The sequence below is a fragment of the Protomyctophum parallelum genome (assembly GCF_964188405.1).
Source record: "Protomyctophum parallelum genome assembly, chromosome: 3".
Classification (NCBI taxonomy): Eukaryota; Metazoa; Chordata; class Actinopteri; order Myctophiformes; family Myctophidae; genus Protomyctophum; species Protomyctophum parallelum.
In genome coordinates this window covers 431,362-451,891 of record NC_139698.1, presented here as the reverse complement: position 1 = coordinate 451,891, position 20,530 = coordinate 431,362, and the positions used below count along the sequence as shown (strand labels likewise).

The 20,530-nt window shown below is 40.1% G+C and overlaps 1 protein-coding gene across 1 annotated transcript; it reads left to right on the top strand.

Moving 5' to 3' along the window:
- Window positions 1-4,328: 4,328 nt before the first annotated feature.
- Window positions 4,329-18,401, top strand: LOC310856043 (potassium channel subfamily K member 5-like; the record flags this gene model as incomplete). Its single annotated transcript, XM_083761261.1, has 9 exons — window positions 4,329-4,361; window positions 4,468-4,665; window positions 8,187-8,262; window positions 12,982-13,108; window positions 14,387-14,553; window positions 15,402-15,570; window positions 16,343-16,473; window positions 17,055-17,419; window positions 17,936-18,401. Exons 2-9 carry the CDS (start codon window positions 4,553-4,555, stop codon window positions 18,399-18,401), a joined length of 1,614 nt encoding a protein of 537 aa, XP_083617387.1. The 5' UTR covers window positions 4,329-4,361; window positions 4,468-4,552.
- Between the last annotated feature and the right edge of the window lie 2,129 nt (window positions 18,402-20,530).

Genomic DNA, 20,530 nt, shown 5'->3' with positions numbered 1-20,530 from the left:
ATATGGCACATGGGAGCTGGATGTCATTATGATAATTAGATGCTAACTAGGCCTATATTTATTATAATGATATGCAACACACTACATTCACATGCACTCATTTATTTATGTCCACATTTAGAGACGTATTTGTTACAAAGTGAGACACACTTACTCTGTGTAAGTAAGACATCTTGAACAGACACCCACCCACACACCGCTCAGGGTACATGAACATGAACATGAACGTGTGTGTGTGTGTGTGTGTGTGTGTGTGTGTGTGTGTGTGTGTGTGTGTGTGTGTGTGTGTGTGTGTGTGTGTGTGTGTGTGTGTGTGTGTGTGTGTTACCTGAGTGAGTGTGTTGGTGTCCTGCTTGCTGTTACATCCCAATAATAGTCCACATAAACACACTTCTCTTTTCTCGTCACAACTTACAACTGTCAGGCTGACGGTGTCAAACTGCAGCTCCCAGCAGGGTGTCACATGACGAATCACCCAACGGGTGGGATGTCCCCTGAGGACCCCTCCCTCTGGGGGGAGGGGGGGGGAGGGGTGTCCCCCAGCCAAATCTACTGAAAGACACCAAGATCATAATGTAGTCATTTATCAGACACTCTTTATCCGCAGTGACATATAGTGGAAACACTGTAAACACATACATAGAATGCAGAGAGACAGTAAACTATAGGATCATAGAATGCAGAGAGACAGTAAACTATAGGATCATAGAATGCAGAGAGACAGTAAACTATAGGATCATAGAATGCAGAGAGACAGTAAACTATAGGATCATAGAATGCAGAGAGACAGTAAACTCTAGGATCATAGAATGCAGAGATACAGTAAACTATAGGATCATAAAATGCAGAGAGACAGTAAACTATAGGATCATAGAATGCAGAGAGACAGTAAACTATAGGATCATACAGAATGCAGAGAGACAGTAAACTATAGGATCATAGAATGCAGAGAGACAGTAAACTATAGGATCATACAGAATGCAGAGAGACAGTAAACTATAGGATCATAGAATGCAGAGAGACAGTAAACTATAGGATCATATAGAATGCAGAGAGACAGTAAACTATAGGATCATAGAATGCAGAGAGACAGTAAACTATAGGATCATACAGAATGCAGAGAGACAGTAAACTATAGGATCATAGAATGCAGAGAGACAGTAAACTATAGGATCATAGAATGCAGAGAGACAGTAAACTATAGGATCATAGAATGCAGAGAGACAGTAAACTATAGGATCATAGAATGCAGAGAGACAGTAAACTATAGGATCATAGAATGCAGAGAGACAGTAAACTATAGGATCATAGAATGCAGAGAGACAGTAAACTATAGGATCATAGAATGCAGAGAGACAGTAAACTATAGGATCATAGAATGCAGAGAGACAGTAAACTATAGGATCATATAGAATGCAGAGAGACAGTAAACTATAGGATCATAGAATGCAGAGAGACAGTGTAGCGTTATGTTGTACTGTAAATATGGTGTTAAGGGCATGCATTTCAACTATTTGTATAATATGGGCCTTGACCCGAAAATTCGGTAGAGTATCTGCACGCTGGTTGTGGTGGGCCAGGCGGGGCCAGATTCTGCGAAAATGTCCGGGTCGAATTATTGTCTCAGTCCAGCCCTGCAGTAAACTATAGGACAGTGTACTTACTGTACATACATGTATTATCGCGCAGAACAGAATATATCCACCCACCAGCCTTCTGCCTGGAGGCTGATAACACCAACTGTCTCACACACACACACACACACACACACACACACACACACACACACACACACACACACACACACACACACACACACACACACACACACACACAAAAGTATAGTGAACAAACTATACTTTAAAAACGTGTCAAACACATTGGCCAAACTGTCAAAAGATGTATAAATAAACTTGTGAAAATAGATGATCTACAAGCACTTGTTATTTAACGTTGATCATGTGGCACTTAAAAGAAAATGGCCTACGCTAGGCCTGTAATAGTAGGTAAAATAGGCCCATTCTCTCTGGTTTCTGCTATAGTTTAATATCCTATTGTCTTCCCCATTCTCTCTGGTTTCTGCTAGTTTAATATCCTAATGTCTTCCCCATTCTCTCTGCCTCTGGTTTATGTCCAGAGTAAAACACGATCAGTCTAAAAGGGACATTACCTTAATTGTTTCCATTTAGGACCTATGCAATCAATTCATAGACATGACATGAACAATTTGGGGTGAAAGTTGGATTGTCAGACGATAAGGTGACCTCCGAAACGGTGGTTAGTATAAACAGAGAGATGTGTTTGGGTGAGCGGTGAGTCTCTTACCACCGCGGCTCAGTGACGTCATGTTGTAGTTTTAGTAAAAACAGAGAGGTGTGTTTGGGTGAGCGGTGAGTCTCTTACCACCGCGGCTCAGTGACGTCATGTTGTAGTTTTAGTAAAAACAGAGAGGTGTGTTTGGGTGAGCGGTGAGTCTCTTACCACCGCGGCTCAGTGACGTCATGTTGTAGTTTTAGTAAAAACAGAGAGGTGTGTTTGGGTGAGCGGTGAGTCTCTTACCACCGCGGCTCAGTGACGTCATGTTGTAGTTTTAGTAAAAACAGAGAGGTGTGTTTGGGTGAGCGGTGAGTCTCTTACCACCGCGGCTCAGTGACGTCATGTTGTAGTTTTAGTAAAAACAGAGAGGTGTGTTTGGGTGAGCGGTGAGTCTCTTACCACCGCGGCTCAGTGACGTCATGTTGTAGTTTTAGTAAAAACAGAGAGGTGTGTTTGGGTGAGCGGTGAGTCTCTTACCACCGCGGCTCAGTGACGTCATGTTGTAGTTTTAGTAAAAACAGAGAGGTGTGTTTGGGTGAGCGGTGAGTCTCTTACCACCGCGGCTCAGTGACGTCATGTTGTAGTTTTAGTAAAAACAGAGAGGTGTGTTTGGGTGAGCGGTGAGTCTCTTACCACCGCGGCTCAGTGACGTCATGTTGTAGTTTTAGTAAAAACAGAGAGGTGTGTTTGGGGTGAGAGGTGAGTCTCTTACCACCGCGGCTCAGTGACGTCATGTTGTAGTTTTAGTAAAAACAGAGAGATGTGTTTGGGTGAGCGGTGAGTCTCTTACCACCGCGGCTCAGTGACGTCATGTTGTAGTTTTAGTAAAAACAGAGAGGTGTGTTTGGGTGAGCGGTGAGTCTCTTACCACCGCGGCTCAGTGACGTCATGTTGTAGTTTTAGTAAAAACAGAGAGGTGTGTTTGGGGTGAGAGGTGAGTCTCTTACCACCACGGCTCAGTGACGTCATGTTGTAGTTTTAGTAAAAACAGAGAGGTGTGTTTGGGTGAGCGGTGAGTCTCTTACCACCACGGCTCAGTGACGTCATGTTGTAGTTTTAGTAAAAACAGAGAGGTGTGTTTGGGTGAGCGGTGAGTCTCTTACCACCGCGGCTCAGTGACGTCATGTTGTAGTTTTAGTAAAAACAGAGAGGTGTGTTTGGGTGAGCGGTGAGTCTCTTACCACCGCGGCTCAGTGACGTCATGTTGTAGTTTTAGTAAAAACAAAGAGAGGTGTGTTTGGGTGAGCGGTGAGTCTCTTACCACCGCGGCTCAGTGACGTCATGTTGTAGTTTTAGTAAAAACAGAGAGGTGTGTTTGGGTGAGCGGTGAGTCTCTTACCACCGCGGCTCAGTGACGTCATGTTGTAGTTTTAGTAAAAACAGAGAGGTGTGTTTGGGTGAGCGGTGAGTCTCTTACCACCGCGGCTCAGTGATGTCATGTTGTAGTTTTAGTAAAAACAGAGAGATGTGTTTGGGGTGAGCTGTGAGTCTCTTACCACCGCGGCTCAGTGACGTCATGTTGTAGTTTTAGTAAAAACAGAGAGATGTGTTTAGGGTGAGTCTCTTACCACCTTGGCTCAGTGACGTCATGTTGTAGTTTTAGTAAAAACAGAGAGATGTGTGAGTATACAGCACTTAGTTTCAACACTGTTGTTTTAACGTGTTTTAGAAAATAAAGTGGATTGACTATAATCACACAGTTTACGGCTGCCTGCCTATTGTCTGAGTCGCAGCAGACATGCATGTAGCAACACACACGCAGGCCATGTGGTCACAGACTGGAATGCAGACACACACACACACACACACACACACACACACACACACACACACACACACACACACACACACCTACTAGACCACTCCTACCGCCTATAGTCCCTCCTATCAGATATAATACACAATACAGAACCTGAATGAGCCTACCCGTCCCTACCCCCACCCCCACAGCTCCTGTACCTGAGCTACACTCCCCCTGGCTCCTCCTTTCCCCAACCTATACACACTCCTATCACAGCTCCTCTCTACCTGAGTGACTACACTAGTTCCACAGCTGCTTTCTACCTGAGTGACTACGCTAGTTCCACAGCTGCTTTCTACCTGAGTGACTACGCTATAGTTCCACAGCTGCTTTCTACCTGAGTTCCACAGCTCTACCTGAGGGAGTGGAGCTACAGTAGACAGGATGCAGGGCAGCAGTAGGAGGCTACGGTAGCATAATTATCGTGGCGTCGTCATGGCAGGAGATAAGGGTCCCTTCCTCACGTCATGTATCATCTTCTACCTGTCCATCGGAGCGGCCATCTTCCAGATCCTAGAGGAGCCCAACTGGGAGGAGGCTACAGCCAGGTAAGGAAGATATTCTATAGGCTATTCTATAAGTTATTGAACTGGGAGGAGGCTACAGCTAGGTAAGGAAGATATTCTATAGGCTATTCTATAAGTTATTGAACTGGGAGGAGGCTACAGGTATGTCTATATTCTATAGGCTATTCTATAAGTTATTGAACTGGGAGGAGGCTACAGCTATGTCTATATTCTATAGGTTATTCTATTAGTTATTGAACTGGGAGGAGGCTACAGGTATGTCTATATTCTATAGGTTATTCTATTAGTTATTGAACTGGGAGGAGGCTACAGCCAGGTAAGGAAGATATTCTATAGGTTATTCTATAAGTTATTGAACTGGGAGGAGGCTACAGGTATGTCTATATTCTATAAGTTATTGAACTGGGAGGAGGCTACAGGTATGTTTATATTCTATAGGTTATTCTGTAAGTTATTGAACTGGGAGGAGGCTACAGGTATGTCTATATTCTATAGGTTATTCTGTAAGTTATTGAACTGGGAGGAGGCTACAGCTATGTCTATATTCTATAGGTTATTCTGTAAGTTATTGAACTGGGAGGAGGCTACAGGTATGTCTATATTCTATAGGTTATTCTGTAAGTTATTGAACTGGGAGGAGGCTACAGCCAGGTATGTGGAAGCTAAGAGAGGGACATACTGAATACTTCTTACTTTAACATGTATATTCGTATGTATTTTATATGTATTGCGTGTATATTCTTATGTATTTTATATGTATTGCGTGTATATTCTTATGTATTTTATATGTATTGCATGTATATTCGTATGTATTTTATATGTATTGCATGTATATTCGTATGTATTTTATATGTATTGCATGTATATTCGTATGTATTTTATATGTATTGCATGTATATTCGTATGTATTTTATATGTATTGCATGTATATTCGTATGTATTTTATATGTATTGCATGTATATTCTTATGTATTTTATATGTATTGCATGTATATTCGTATGTATTTTATATGTATTGCATGTATATTCGTATGTATTTTATATGTATTGCATGTATATTCTTATGTATTTTATATGTATTGCATGTATATTCTTATGTATTTTATATGTATTGCATGTATATTCGTATGTATTTTATATGTATTGCATGTATATTCGTATGTATTTTATATGTATTGCATGTATATTCGTATGTATTTTATATGTATTGCGTGTATATTCGTATGTATTTTATATGTATTGCATGTATATTCGTATGTATTTTATATGTATTGCATGTATATTCGTATGTATTTTATATGTATTGCATGTATATTCGTATGTATTTTATATGTATTGCGTGTATATTCGTATGTATTTTATATGTATTGCATGTATATTCGTATGTATTTTATATGTATTGCATGTATATTCGTATGTATTTTATATGTATTGCATGTATATTCGTATGTATTTTATATGTATTGCATGTATATTCGTATGTATTTTATATGTATTGCATGTATATTCGTATGTATTTTATATGTATTGCATGTATATTCGTATGTATTTTATATGTATTGCATGTATATTCGTATGTATTTTATATGTATTGCATGTATATTCGTATGTATTTTATATGTATTGCATGTATATTCGTATGTATTTTATATGTATTGCATGTATATTCGTATGTATTTTATATGTATTGCATGTATATTCGTATGTATTTTATATGTATTGCATGTATATTCTTATGTATTTTATATGTATTGCATGTATATTCGTATGTATTTTATATGTATTGCATGTATATTCGTATGTATTTTATATGTATTGCATGTATATTCTTATGTATTTTATATGTATTGCATGTATATTCTTATGTATTTTATATGTATTGCATGTATATTCGTATGTATTTTATATGTATTGCATGTATATTCGTATGTATTTTATATGTATTGCATGTATATTCGTATGTATTTTATATGTATTGCGTGTATATTCGTATGTATTTTATATGTATTGCATGTATATTCGTATGTATTTTATATGTATTGCATGTATATTCGTATGTATTTTATATGTATTGCATGTATATTCGTATGTATTTTATATGTATTGCGTGTATATTCGTATGTATTTTATATGTATTGCATGTATATTCGTATGTATTTTATATGTATTGCATGTATATTCGTATGTATTTTATATGTATTGCATGTATATTCGTATGTATTTTATATGTATTGCATGTATATTCGTATGTATTTTATATGTATTGCATGTATATTCGTATGTATTTTATATGTATTGCATGTATATTCGTATGTATTTTATATGTATTGCATGTATATTCGTATGTATTTTATATGTATTGCATGTATATTCGTATGTATTTTATATGTATTGCATGTATATTCGTATGTATTTTATATGTATTGCATGTATATTCGTATGTATTTTATATGTATTGCATGTATATTCGTATGTATTTTATATGTATTGCATGTATATTCGTATGTATTTTATATGTATTGCATGTATATTCGTATGTATTTTATATGTATTGCAGTGTATATTCGTATGTATTTTATATGTATTGCATGTATATTCGTATGTATTTTATATGTATTGCATGTATATTCGTATGTAATTTTATATGTATTGCATGTATATTCGTATGTATTTTATATGTATTGCATGTATATTCGTATGTATTTTATATGTATTGCATGTATATTCGTATGTATTTTATATGTATTGCGTGTATATTCGTATGTATTTTATATGTATTGCATGTATATTCGTATGTATTTTATATGTATTGCATGTATATTCGTATGTATTTTATATGTATTGCATGTATATTCGTATGTATTTTATATGTATTGCGTGTATATTCGTATGTATTTTATATGTATTGCATGTATATTCGTATGTATTTTATATGTATTGCATGTATATTCGTATGTATTTTATATGTATTGCATGTATATTCGTATGTATTTTATATGTATTGCATGTATATTCGTATGTATTTTATATGTATTGCATGTATATTCGTATGTATTTTATATGTATTGCATGTATATTCGTATGTATTTTATATGTATTGCATGTATATTCGTATGTATTTTATATGTATTGCATGTATATTCGTATGTATTTTATATGTATTGCATGTATATTCGTATGTATTTTATATGTATTGCATGTATATTCGTATGTATTTTATATGTATTGCATGTATATTCGTATGTATTTTATATGTATTGCATGTATATTCGTATGTATTTTATATGTATTGCATGTATATTCGTATGTATTTTATATGTATTGCATGTATATTCGTATGTATTTTATATGTATTGCATGTATATTCGTATGTATTTTATATGTATTGCATGTATATTCGTATGTATTTTATATGTATTGCATGTATATTCGTATGTATTTTATATGTATTGCATGTATATTCGTATGTATTTTATATGTATTGCATGTATATTCGTATGTATTTTATATGTATTGCGTGTATATTCATATGTATTCTACAGGTATGTGGAAGCCAAGAAGGACATATTGAAGACGTACTCCTGCTTAACGACCAGCGACCTGGATCACATTCTGGAGGTACGGACTAGAGGAGGTATAATGTTTATATAATATATACTGTTTATATCATATAAATATATAATGGACTAGAGGAGGTATAATGTTTATATAATATATACTGTTTATATCAGGGGTCAAAATTACCAGCTCAACAAGATCTATCCACTGAAAGAAATGTTAAACCACTGCTGATAATAGTTTACTAACGTACCCGAGGGGGCTTTGGAATAGACGAGTCAGAATGTCATTCTGACCCCTCCACGAAAAGGCCTCGTTGTCCTGAACCCTTATCTATCATTTATACATTATGGATCAATAGTGTGGACTTAGACTGTTTTATACATTATGGATCAATAGTGTGGACTTAGACTGTTTTATACATTATGGATCAATAGTGTGGACTTAGACTGTTTTATACATTATGGATCAATAGTGTGGACTTAGACTGTTTTATACATTATGGATCAATAGTGTGGACTTAGACTGTTTTATACATTATGGATCAATAGTGTGGACTTAGACTGTTTTATACATTATGGATCAATAGTGTGGACTTAGACTGTTTTATACATTATGGATCAATAGTGTGGACTTAGACTGTTTTATACATTATGGATCAATAGTGTGGACTTAGACTGTTTTATACATTATGGATCAATAGTGTGGACTTAGACTGCTTTCCGTCTGTGGCATTCAGAGCTACCATTGCAGTGATAAAGAAGAATCTGGATACGGTGGACATACGTCGAATATACGGAGGAAAATAATAATGAGCGTCAGTTCACATGCATTCTCTCAGCTTGTTGACACCAAATGAACCCTTATACGGGTCTGTGACTCTGAGAGTGTAACACATGGAACCAAATGGACCCTTATGGGTCTGTGACTCTGAGAGTGTAACACATGGAACCAAATGGACCCTTATGGGTCTGTGACTCTGAGAGTGTAACACATGGAACCAAATGGACCCTTACGGGTCTGTGACTCTGAGAGTGTAACACATGTAACCAAATGGACCCTTATGGGTCTGTGACTCTGAGAGTGTAAACATGTAACCAAATGGACCCTTATACGGGTCTGTGACTCTGAGAGTGTAACACATGGAACCAAATGGACCCTTATGGGTCTGTGACTCTGAGAGTGTACAAATGGAACCAAATGGACCCTTATGGGTCTGTGACTCTGAGAGTGTACAAATGGAACCAAATGGACCCTTATGGGTCTGTGACTCTGAGAGTGTACAAATGGAACCAAATGGACCCTTATGGGTCTGTGACTCTGAGAGTGTACAAATGGAACCAAATGGACCCTTACGGGTCTGTGACTCTGAGAGTGTAACACATGGAACCAAATGGACCCTTATGGGTCTGTGACTCTGAGAGTGTAACACATGGAACCAAATGGACCCTTACGGGTCTGTGACTCTGAGAGTGTAAACATGTAACCAAATGGACCCTTATGGGTCTGTGACTCTGAGAGTGTAACACATGGAACCAAATGGACCCTTATGGGTCTGTGACTCTGAGAGTGTAACACATGGAACCAAATGGACCCTTACGGGTCTGTGACTCTGAGAGTGTAAACATGTAACCAAATGGACCCTTACGGGTCTGTGACTCTGAGAGTGTAACACATGGAACCAAATGGACCCTTATGGGTCTGTGACTCTGAGAGTGTAACACATGGAACCAAATGGACCCTTATGGGTCTGTGACTCTGAGAGTGTAACACATGGAACCAAATGGACCCTTATGGGTCTGTGACTCTGAGAGTGTAACACATGGAACCAAATGGACCCTTATGGGTCTGTGACTCTGAGAGTGTAAACATGTAACCAAATGGACCCTTACGGGTCTGTGACTCTGAGAGTGTAACACATGGAACCAAATGGACCCTTACGGGTCTGTGACTCTGAGAGTGTAAACATGTAACCAAATGGACCCTTACGGGTCTGTGACTCTGAGAGTGTAACACATGGAACCAAATGGACCCTTATGGGTCTGTGACTCTGAGAGTGTAACACATGGAACCAAATGGACCCTTACGGGTCTGTGACTCTGAGAGTGTAACACATGGAACCAAATGGACCCTTATGGGTCTGTGACTCTGAGAGTGTAACACATGGAACCAAATGGACCCTTATGGGTCTGTGACTCTGAGAGTGTAACACATGGAACCAAATGGACCCTTATGGGTGTTAACATGTAACCAAATGGACCCTTACGGGTCTGTGACTCTGAGAGTGTAACACATGGAACCAAATGGACCCTTATGGGTGTTAACATGTAACCAAATGGACCCTTATGGGTCTGTGACTCTGAGAGTGTAACACATGGAACCAAATGGACCCTTATGGGTCTGTGACTCTGAGAGTGTAACACATGGAACCAAATGGACCCTTATGGGTCTGTGACTCTGAGAGTGTAACACATGGAACCAAATGGACCCTTATGGGTCTGTGACTCTGAGAGTGTAACACATGGAACCAAATGGACCCTTATGGGTCTGTGACTCTGAGAGTGTAACACATGGAACCAAATGGACCCTTACGGGTCTGTGACTCTGAGAGTGTAACACATGGAACCAAATGGACCCTTATGGGTCTGTGACTCTGAGAGTGTAACACATGGAACCAAATGGACCCTTACGGGTCTGTGACTCTGAGAGTGTAACACATGGAACCAAATGGACCCTTATACGGGTCTGTGACTCTGAGAGTGTACGAATGGGACACACACACACACACACACACACACACACACACACACACACACACACACACACACACACACACACACACACACACACACACACACACACACACACACACTCCCCAGAGTGTTATGTATTGTGCGTCAGAACCAGAACCCGTTCTGCAGGTTCTAGAGAATAATAACATGAAGTAAAAACATCTATCACATAAATATTTTAGTTCCTGTAATTCTGTAATGAAGGAATGATGTTAGTTAGTTTAAAACTAAACTATATTATTATGAAGATAATTAATAATAATAATAATAATAATAATAACTAAACTCCAGTGTTAACTTGTTGAAGACAGTATTGTTAGTGAAGTTATGAAGAGAATAGAGTTCATTAGAAACATAATATCATGTTAGGGTTAGGGTTAGACAGTATGTTAGTAAAGTTATGAAGAGAATAGAGTTCATTAGAAACATAATATCATGTTAGGGTTAGGGTTAGGGTTAGACAGTATTGTTAGTGAAGTTATGAAGAGAATAGAGTTCATTAGAAACATAATATCATGTTAGGGTTAGGGTTAGACAGTATATTGTTAGTGAAGTTATGAAGAGAATAGAGTTCATTACAAACATAATATCATGTTAGGGTTAGGGTTAGACAGTATTGTTAGTGAAGTTATGAAGAGAATAGAGTTCATTAGAAACATAATATCATGTTAGGGTTAGGGTTAGGGTTAGACAGTATATTGTTAGTGAAGTTATGAAGAGAATAGAGTTCATTACAAACATAATATCATGTTAGGGTTAGGGTTAGGGTTAGACAGTATATTGTTAGTGAAGTTATGAAGAGAATAGAGTTCATTACAAACATAATATTGTTCTTAAAGTAAAGAGACTCTCTTTGTTAAGCAGACTGTGTGTGTGTGTGTGTGTGTGTGTGTGTGTGTGTGTGTGTGTGTGTGTGCGTGTGTGTGTTCAGCCACACATATTTGCACAGGGCGTGTCCAACTGCTGTGTGTGTGAGAGAGAGAGAGAGAGAGAGAGAGAGAGAGAGAGAGAGAGAGAGAGAGAGAGAGAGAGAGAGAGAGTTGCCATGTCTGCTGAAGCGCCTTTGGACTTGTTTTTCTGAAGTCACTTATTTTTAATAGGTTGTTTGCGAGGGAGGGGGGGGGGGGGGGGGGGGTTTAAACTGCTTATTTTGTTTCCAAATGTTTAAAATGTAAATGTTTAAAGGGTTGAATGCTCAAACTTCTCACCTTGCCTATAGTAGTGCAGTTGCTTCTTTCAGGCTTATTTTCTTAGACCTGGTTGCTTATTTCTCTTTGCTTTATAACCTGGCAACACTGGAGAGAGAGAGAGAGAGAGAGAGAGAGAGAGAGAGAGAGAGAGAGAGAGAGACACAGAGAGACAGAGAGAGAGACAGAGAGAGAGAGAGAGAGAGAGAGAGACAGACAGAGAGATTGCTATGATTCAGAGCTATTACAATAAACACAATTCAGTACAGGAAAATGTCCTTGTAGGGAAAGTGTGGGCGTGTCTTCCACGCTAGGGGGCGTGGCTTTGATACCTCAGAAATACAAAAACAATATTACGTTTCTAACAACTGTACGCAAAGAGCACTGCAATTCAAAACTAGCCCCTGTAAAAGATTACACATTTTTCTTTGTTCAAATGTACGATGATTCTTTTTGCATAGAAGTCTATATCTGTATTGATTGATTGATTGATTGAAGTGTTTATTAACAGTTTGCAGAATTACAGCACATTTCAAGCACAAACTCAATACAGAGACTGTTAACTGTGAGTGGACGACACCATATAAAGCATTACACTTGTTTACAACAGGGTCCACCATGTTCAATTCATCATAACATTTAGAGACGTACAAATAGACACTTCTATATAGCCAATGTCTGTACGTCTTTAAATGCTGTGATGAATTGAACATGGAAGACCCTGCAGTGTAAACAAGTCTGTTAATAACATAATCAATCAATCAATCAATTATAAACGGGTGTTGTGTCTCCCCCTGCAGGTGGTGTCAGACGCTGCAGGACAAGGAGTGACCATCAGAGGAGATGAAGATACCAGCTGGAGCCGCTGGGGCCCCTGGGGCTGGGGCAGCTCTGTGATCTTTGCCTCTACCATAGTTACTACTATAGGTAGGTATGCTGGGGCCCCTGGGGCCCCTGGGGGTGGGGATGGGGCCCCTGGGGGTGGGGCTGGGGCCCCTGGGGGTGGGGCAGCTCTGTGATCTTTGCTTCTACCATAGTTACTACTATAGGTAGGTACGCACGCGCACGCACGCACGCACGCACGCACGCACGCACGCACGCACGCATGCATGCATGCATGCATGCACACACACACACACACAATTTACAATTTACAATTTAGGCATTTAGCAGACGCTCTTAATCCAGAGCGACATCACAAAAAAACATTTATCATGAAACATGCGTAAGCTAAGAACGTAACAGTGGAATATCTATATAATGAGACTATACATATAAACTATATATATATACTACTATGTTATACATATGTACTATGGCGTGCTATGACTATATACAATGCAATTATAGTGCTATCTACATAACATGCTATAAGTCTGTATCAAATGCTATCTAAGTCTACAGAAATGCTATCTAAGGGGGTAGGGTAAGTGCTATGGGCACACACACACACACACACACACACACACACACACACACACACACACACACACACACACACACACACACACACACACACTCACACACACAAAAGTAGTGAACAAGCTATACTTTAAAAACGTGTCAAACACATTGGCCAAACTGTCAAAAGATGTATAAATAAACTTGTGAAAATAGATGATCTACAAGCGCTTGTTATTTAACGTTGATCATGTGGCACTTAAAAGAAAATGGCCTAAGGCTATAGGCCTGTAATAGTAGGTCAAATATGCTATTAGCCCATTCTCTCTTACTGGTATTATATTTACTGTACGGTCTGTGTGGAATCCCTCTCTGTCTGCTGTGGATCAGATTGTATTAATGTTATATTTACTGTACGGTCTGTGTGGAATCCCTCTCTGTCTGCTGTAGATCAGATTGTATTAATATCATATTTACTGTACGGTCTGTGTGGAATCCCTCTCTGTCTGCTGTGGATCAGATTGTATTAATATTATATTTACTGTACGGTCTGTGTGGAATCCCTCTCTGTCTGCTGTAGATCAGATTGTATTAATATCATATTTACTGTACGGTCTGTGTGGAATCCCTCTCTGTCTGCTGTGGATCAGATTGTATTAATGTTATATTTACTGTACGGTCTGTGTGGAATCCCTCTCTGTCTGCTGTAGATCAGATTGTATTAATATCATATTTACTGTACGGTCTGTGTGGAATCCCTCTCTGTCTGCTGTGGATCAGATTGTATTAATGTTATATTTACAGGTTATGGTAACGTAGCTCCAAAGACCTCCGGTGGTCGTATCTTCACCATCCTCTACGGTCTGTGTGGGATTCCTCTCTGCCTGGTGTGGATCAGTGAACTTGGATCGTTCTTCGGAGACCGAGCCAAACGTCTGTCTCAGGTTCTGATCCGGAAAGGCCTGTCTGTGGTAAGAACACGCACGCACGCACACGCGCACACGCACACGCACACACACACACACACACACACACACACACACACACACACACACACACACACACACGCAATTTACAAATTTACAAATTTACAAATTTACAAATTTACAAATTTACAATTTAATCCAGAGCAATTTAATACATCAAATACATAGACGGATGTTAGGTTCTTAGCTGATCCTAGAACAGTAGAATATCTGTTCTGTACAGTGAAACTATGAGTATACATTATAGAGTGCTATGTCTACATGAAATGCTATCTAAGGTACATAGGTTGCCTGTAAGGTCGCTACGCGCTAAAGTCTGAAGAGGTGGGTTTTCAGACTACGGTGGAAGATTGGGAATTTGGGAGTGAATCTGTAGTTCTGACTGTAATGGGAAGTTCATTCCATAATAATATAGATTGCGAGTGAGTCTGTAGTTCTGACTGTAATGGGAAGTTCATTCCATAATAATATAGATTGGGAGTGAGGCTGTAGTTTTGACTGCAATGATAGTTCCATATATCCAGAAGAGAGAAGAGTTTGGGACGTGTGGAGCGTTGTCCAGGCGTTTATAGTGAAGGTACCCGGGAGTTTTAAAACATGGGCCAATTAAGGTAAACGATGAACACTTGCACGGTGATGTAATAAATGCCTGCCTTAGCTAGCTTAGCTCAGAGCCATCTAATAGAAGAGTGGCTCTGGCTTAGCTTTCCCCCTGCGAATTTCCAAACACACTTGACAATACCCTATTTGACTGCAGTGCTTTTTGTGTGTGTGTGTGTGTGTGTGTGTGTGTGTGTGTGTGTGTGTGTGTGTGTGTGTGTGCGCGTGTACAGAGAAAGGTACAGGTCACGTGCACAGCTCTGTTCCTCCTGTGGGGTCTGGTCGTACATCTGCTCATTCCTCCGTTCGTCTTCATGTCTGTAGAAGGATGGAGTTATCTGGAAGGACTTTACTTCTCCTTCATCACCCTGACCACCGTGGGCTTTGGAGACTATGTAGCAGGTATATTATATAGGCCTACTGTATATCTATAGATGATATATTAATATAGATATTATAATAGTTATGATAGAAGGATGGAGTTACCTGGAAACCGCTTATCCGTAGTCGGGTCGCGGGGGCAACAGCTCCACCAGAGTGCTCCAGACTTCCCTCTCCAGAGCAACATTAGTGACTTCCTCCTGGGGGAACCCAGTGAGTCCATGTGTTTCCTCCAACCGAGCAGGCACTGCATGTGATTGGTCAAAAGCCAGTGACCTCACGGCCTGAGGCGGGCCTTAGGGCTGAGCAGAGCCCTCTATTGGCTCTGGGGTTGAGAGATTTAAACCAAGCAGGCGTGTCATGTCAGCTGTCAATCATTCAACGCAATGAAAGCCAATGGAAGCCTTTTGGGCTGATTAAAAAAAGCCCATTTTGTCCTATTTTGTGTTTTTCTTGTAACTATTTGATGCTGTTGCTGCTTTAGATTATACCAGAATATAAAAGTATCTATTCTAAAACATTTTAATAATACTTTCTCATCTTTACTCCATAAGATAGGGAGGGCTGAGCCCCACTAGTCCATTGATACCAGCCACTCCTACACAGACTGTATATCGTATCAGGGTAGTTATGGATCTACATGGGTCTATAATTATATTAACGTATATACAGTATATATGTTTATTAGGGGTGAATCCGCAGATGAATTACCCCAGGCTGTATCGCATCAGGGTAGTTATTGATCTACATGGGTCTGTAATTATATTAACGTGTATATATATATGTTTATTAGGGGTGAATCCACAGATTAATTACCCCAGGCTGTATCGCATCGGGGTGGAACTCTGGATCTACATGGGTCTGGCCTGGCTGTCTCTGTTCTTCAGCTGGAACGTCCACATGGTCGTCTCCGCCCACAAGAAGGTGACGTATGTTCAAAAAAACATGTTTCTTTGTGTGATGCAAAGAAACATTCGTCAGACCTGAGGAAGGTCCGTAGGGACCGAAACGTTGCTTGATGAAATAAGACAATACTCAGTACAGTACAGAGCAAATACACAGTGTGCGGGTGTAACTTATTGCTTTCGTTTGACTATTTTGTGAAACCTTTTAAAATAGTTCAACTAGCCGATCTACATCAACACATTGATTCCAAATATTCTTCAACGGTTAAAGTTAGAGTTGTTATTTTGATACTGAAGTATTTAGGACAGCAGTTTGTTTCTGGAGCCTGGAGTATAAAGACAATGTGTCTCCTGTCACAGGCCTGATGGTGGATTTTATTTTATGGTATCTTATTCTATGTTGTATGTTATGTATGTTATGTATGTTATCCTTGTATAAGGATCTAAACCAACATGACAGCAGTTTGCAAACAATGATCGCCATTGTTTATGTAAAGTGTAAAAAGTGTCATGTAAATCCATATGGGCTGGGCTTCTCAGCTTTAGACGCATGATACTTAAATAAAGAATCAATTAACCAATCAGAAATATTCCCCACAGGTGATGAGGAAACGCCGACATCGCCAGCAGCAGCGTTTCCCGCCGCTGCAGCCCGAGCAGCCACGCCCCCTGCCCCTCCTCCCTCCCCCCGCGGCGGTGGAGGCCTATAAGCCCCGCCCCTCCGTCATCGACATCTTCAACTTCCTGTCGGAGGAGGCGGAGGACTACAGCACGGTCATCAGGGAGATCGGAGAGAAGGCCAAGAAGAAGAAGAAGAAGAAGAAGAAGAAGAGCCTGTCGACCATTTGGGGCGAGGTGGGCGGGGCCAAGAATAAGACACTGACCAATGAGGAGGAGGAGGAGGACGAGTTGGGCCGTTCCAAGAGCTGCAGCGACATCCTGGCACTAGACCACTCCCCTCGCAGGTTAGGCCACTCCCCTCGCAGTTTAGACCACTCCCCTCGCAGGTTAGACCACTCCCACTCGAAGGCTGCGACCGGCGCCGTTTTAGTCGTGAGCCGCGAACATCGTTTTGATCTGTATTTACAGCAGGAGACAGACTCAGCATCATATATTTATATATGTATTTATTTATATATGTATTTATCTGTATTTTATATATGTAGTTATATGTATCTGTATTCATATCTGTATTTATATCTGTATTTTATATATGTAGTTATATATATCTGTATTCATATCTGTATTTATATCTGTATTTATATATGTATTTATATAAGAATTTATATATTTATATATATATTTATATATTTCCAGCAGGAGACAGAGACTCAGCATCATATATTTATATATGTATTCATATATATATTTATATATATATGTATTTATATATTTCCAGCAGGAGACAGAGACTCAGCATCATATATTTATATATGTATTTATATATATATTTATATATATATGTATTTATATATTTCCAGCAGGAGACAGAGACTCTGCATCAGTCAGGTGTTCATCAGCCCAGCGGTGGAAACGGCTGATGAAGATGATGATGATGAAGGTCTGGTCATGGAGGTCATGGAGGTCACTCAGAACGGCAAGGGACAGCCCCCTGGGTCACATGACCCTCCTGGGTCACATGACCAACCTGGACATGACACATCTAGGTTTAACATCCAGGCTCCAGGAGGGGGCGTGGCTCCAGGAGGGGGCGTGTCTTCAGGAGGAGGCGTGGCTTCAGGAGGGGGCGTGGCTTCAGGAGGAGGTGTGGCTTCAGGAGGGGGCGTGGCTTCAGGAGGAGGTGTGGCTTCAGGAGGAGGCGTGGCTCCAATAGGGGGCGTGGCTCCAATAGGGGGCGTGTCTCCGGAAGGGGGCGTGTCCTCCAGATTTACCGTCTCCACGGTGACGGAGGAGAATCCGATAAAAGAACAAGACGAGAACGGTTAACGTGTTCTCTGTCGTTAGAAAAAAACTGTTCCGTTTACAAACGTCTCCGTTCACTTCCTGGGGTCCAGACGGTCCAATGGGACGTCTCCGTTTACTTCCTGGGGTCCAGACGGTCCAATGGGACTTCTCCTTTTACTTCCTGGGGTCCAGACGGTCCAATGGGACGTCTCCGTTTACTTCCTGGGGTCCAGACGGTCCAATGGGACGTCTCCGTTTACTTCCTGGGGTCCAGACAGTCCAATGGCGGCTCCGTGTGGCTACGGGGAGCCCATTAGTGACAAAGTCCTGGACCGGAAGTTGGGAGAATGCACTGGACTCAGGCAACAGGCCAGCTTTAATGACCTTAACCCATTCTGACCTGAGATCAGATTCATACGAGGTTTCCACTGGACACACACTGGTCTGATTAACCCATGCTGACCTGAGATCAGATTCTAAAAATGTCAGTCGTTCTTCGATTTTTCAAAAAATAGCAGACCTACAAGCTCGTAGCGCGCCACTCGGTGGCGCGCTATGAGCTTGTAGATCTGCTATTTTTCAATAGCTAAAGCATAACATGATGCTAACACCAAAATGGGTTCCCGTTCAGAATGGGTCAAATCCCTTTACAGTCAAAAACATTACAGAGACTTTAGTTGTCACTGTGTCGCCCTCGTTGAAAACAATGTATTTCAAACTGCAGCTTGTCTCTCTTCCATCCAGGCTGCATGTTTTCTGCCCCCTCAATGTCGTATAACTCTCCCAGTCGACTACACCACTCTGGGGGAAAACAAAACTAATGTAAAAGTGTAACTTATTGACGCTGTGATTGTATCGGATTGAAGTCAGGCGCTCTTTGGAGAGGTTTAAAATGGTTCGAGTTTATAGTTTACATTCATTTAGTAAAAAAGAATCCACAACAAATTAAGTATAGGGAGAAGAAACGGCTCTCCAAAATAAACGTGGGGTCAGATGAGAAGAGTCCGACAGCCAATAGTCTGACAGCCAATAGTCTGACAGCCAATAGTCTGCCCGACCACAGAGACCCATCATTCTTACAGCAATAGTCCAACAACCATCTGTGCACCATTTTACTTTATCCGACACGTTTTACCTCAAGGTCGTCAAGAGCGCTTATTTCCACTTTATTTGCTGTGGATTATTTTTGACTAGCTAACCCCCCCCCCCCCCCCCCCTTTTCTCATACTGTAGCCTACATACTGTACATGTTTTTCCAGTGATGATTTCCTGTGTATGTCTTTAAATGTTCTAATGAATTGAACATGGTGGACCCTGATGTAAACCAGTGTAATGCGTTATCATGGTGTCGTCCACAAAGTCAGTTTTTTGGAGCAGGTGTGATGATGTCGAGGAGGAGGAAGGTCGCAAGACCCAAACGTTGCTTCTCAATAAAGGCTCTGAGCCGAGCATGTGGCGGTGTCCCTCCTCTCTACAAAACCAATCAATCAAAACCACAGGACGAACACCTGCTACACAAATTGTTATACATGTTTACTTTGTGGAGACATTGTAACTACTGTAATACAATAAACACTATTTATTGTACAGTTGTATATTACTTTTAAACAGAGTACTTATATTATATTTATTTATATAGTTTACTTTGTAAACTCCAGGCAGTAATGCAATAAACGCTCTGTATTGTACAGTGTTGGACAAAGTATTTTTTATTTATATATATATATATATATATATATATATATATGAGACAAAAAGGGACTCCTGCACATCCAAAAAGACCCGTAGGAGGTGCGAGTCTAGTTAGCAGGCAGAGACATCAAAAGAGAGAAAAACCTTCCAAGGAAGGGACTGCACACTCCAGGGAACAGAGACGGACAACTTACTGCATCAAACTTATTTATTAGCACGACGCATTTCGCCGTGAGCTTCGTCAGGTGCTATAGCACCTGACGAAGCTCACTGCGAAACGCGTCTCTTTTTTGATATATATATATATATATATATATATATATATATATATATATATATATATATATATATATATATATGAGACAAAAAAGGGACTCCTGCACATCCAAAAAGACCCGTAGGAGGTGCGAGTCTAGTTAGCAGGCATAGAGAAAAACCTTCCAAGGAAGGGACTGCACACTCCAGGGAACAGAGACGGA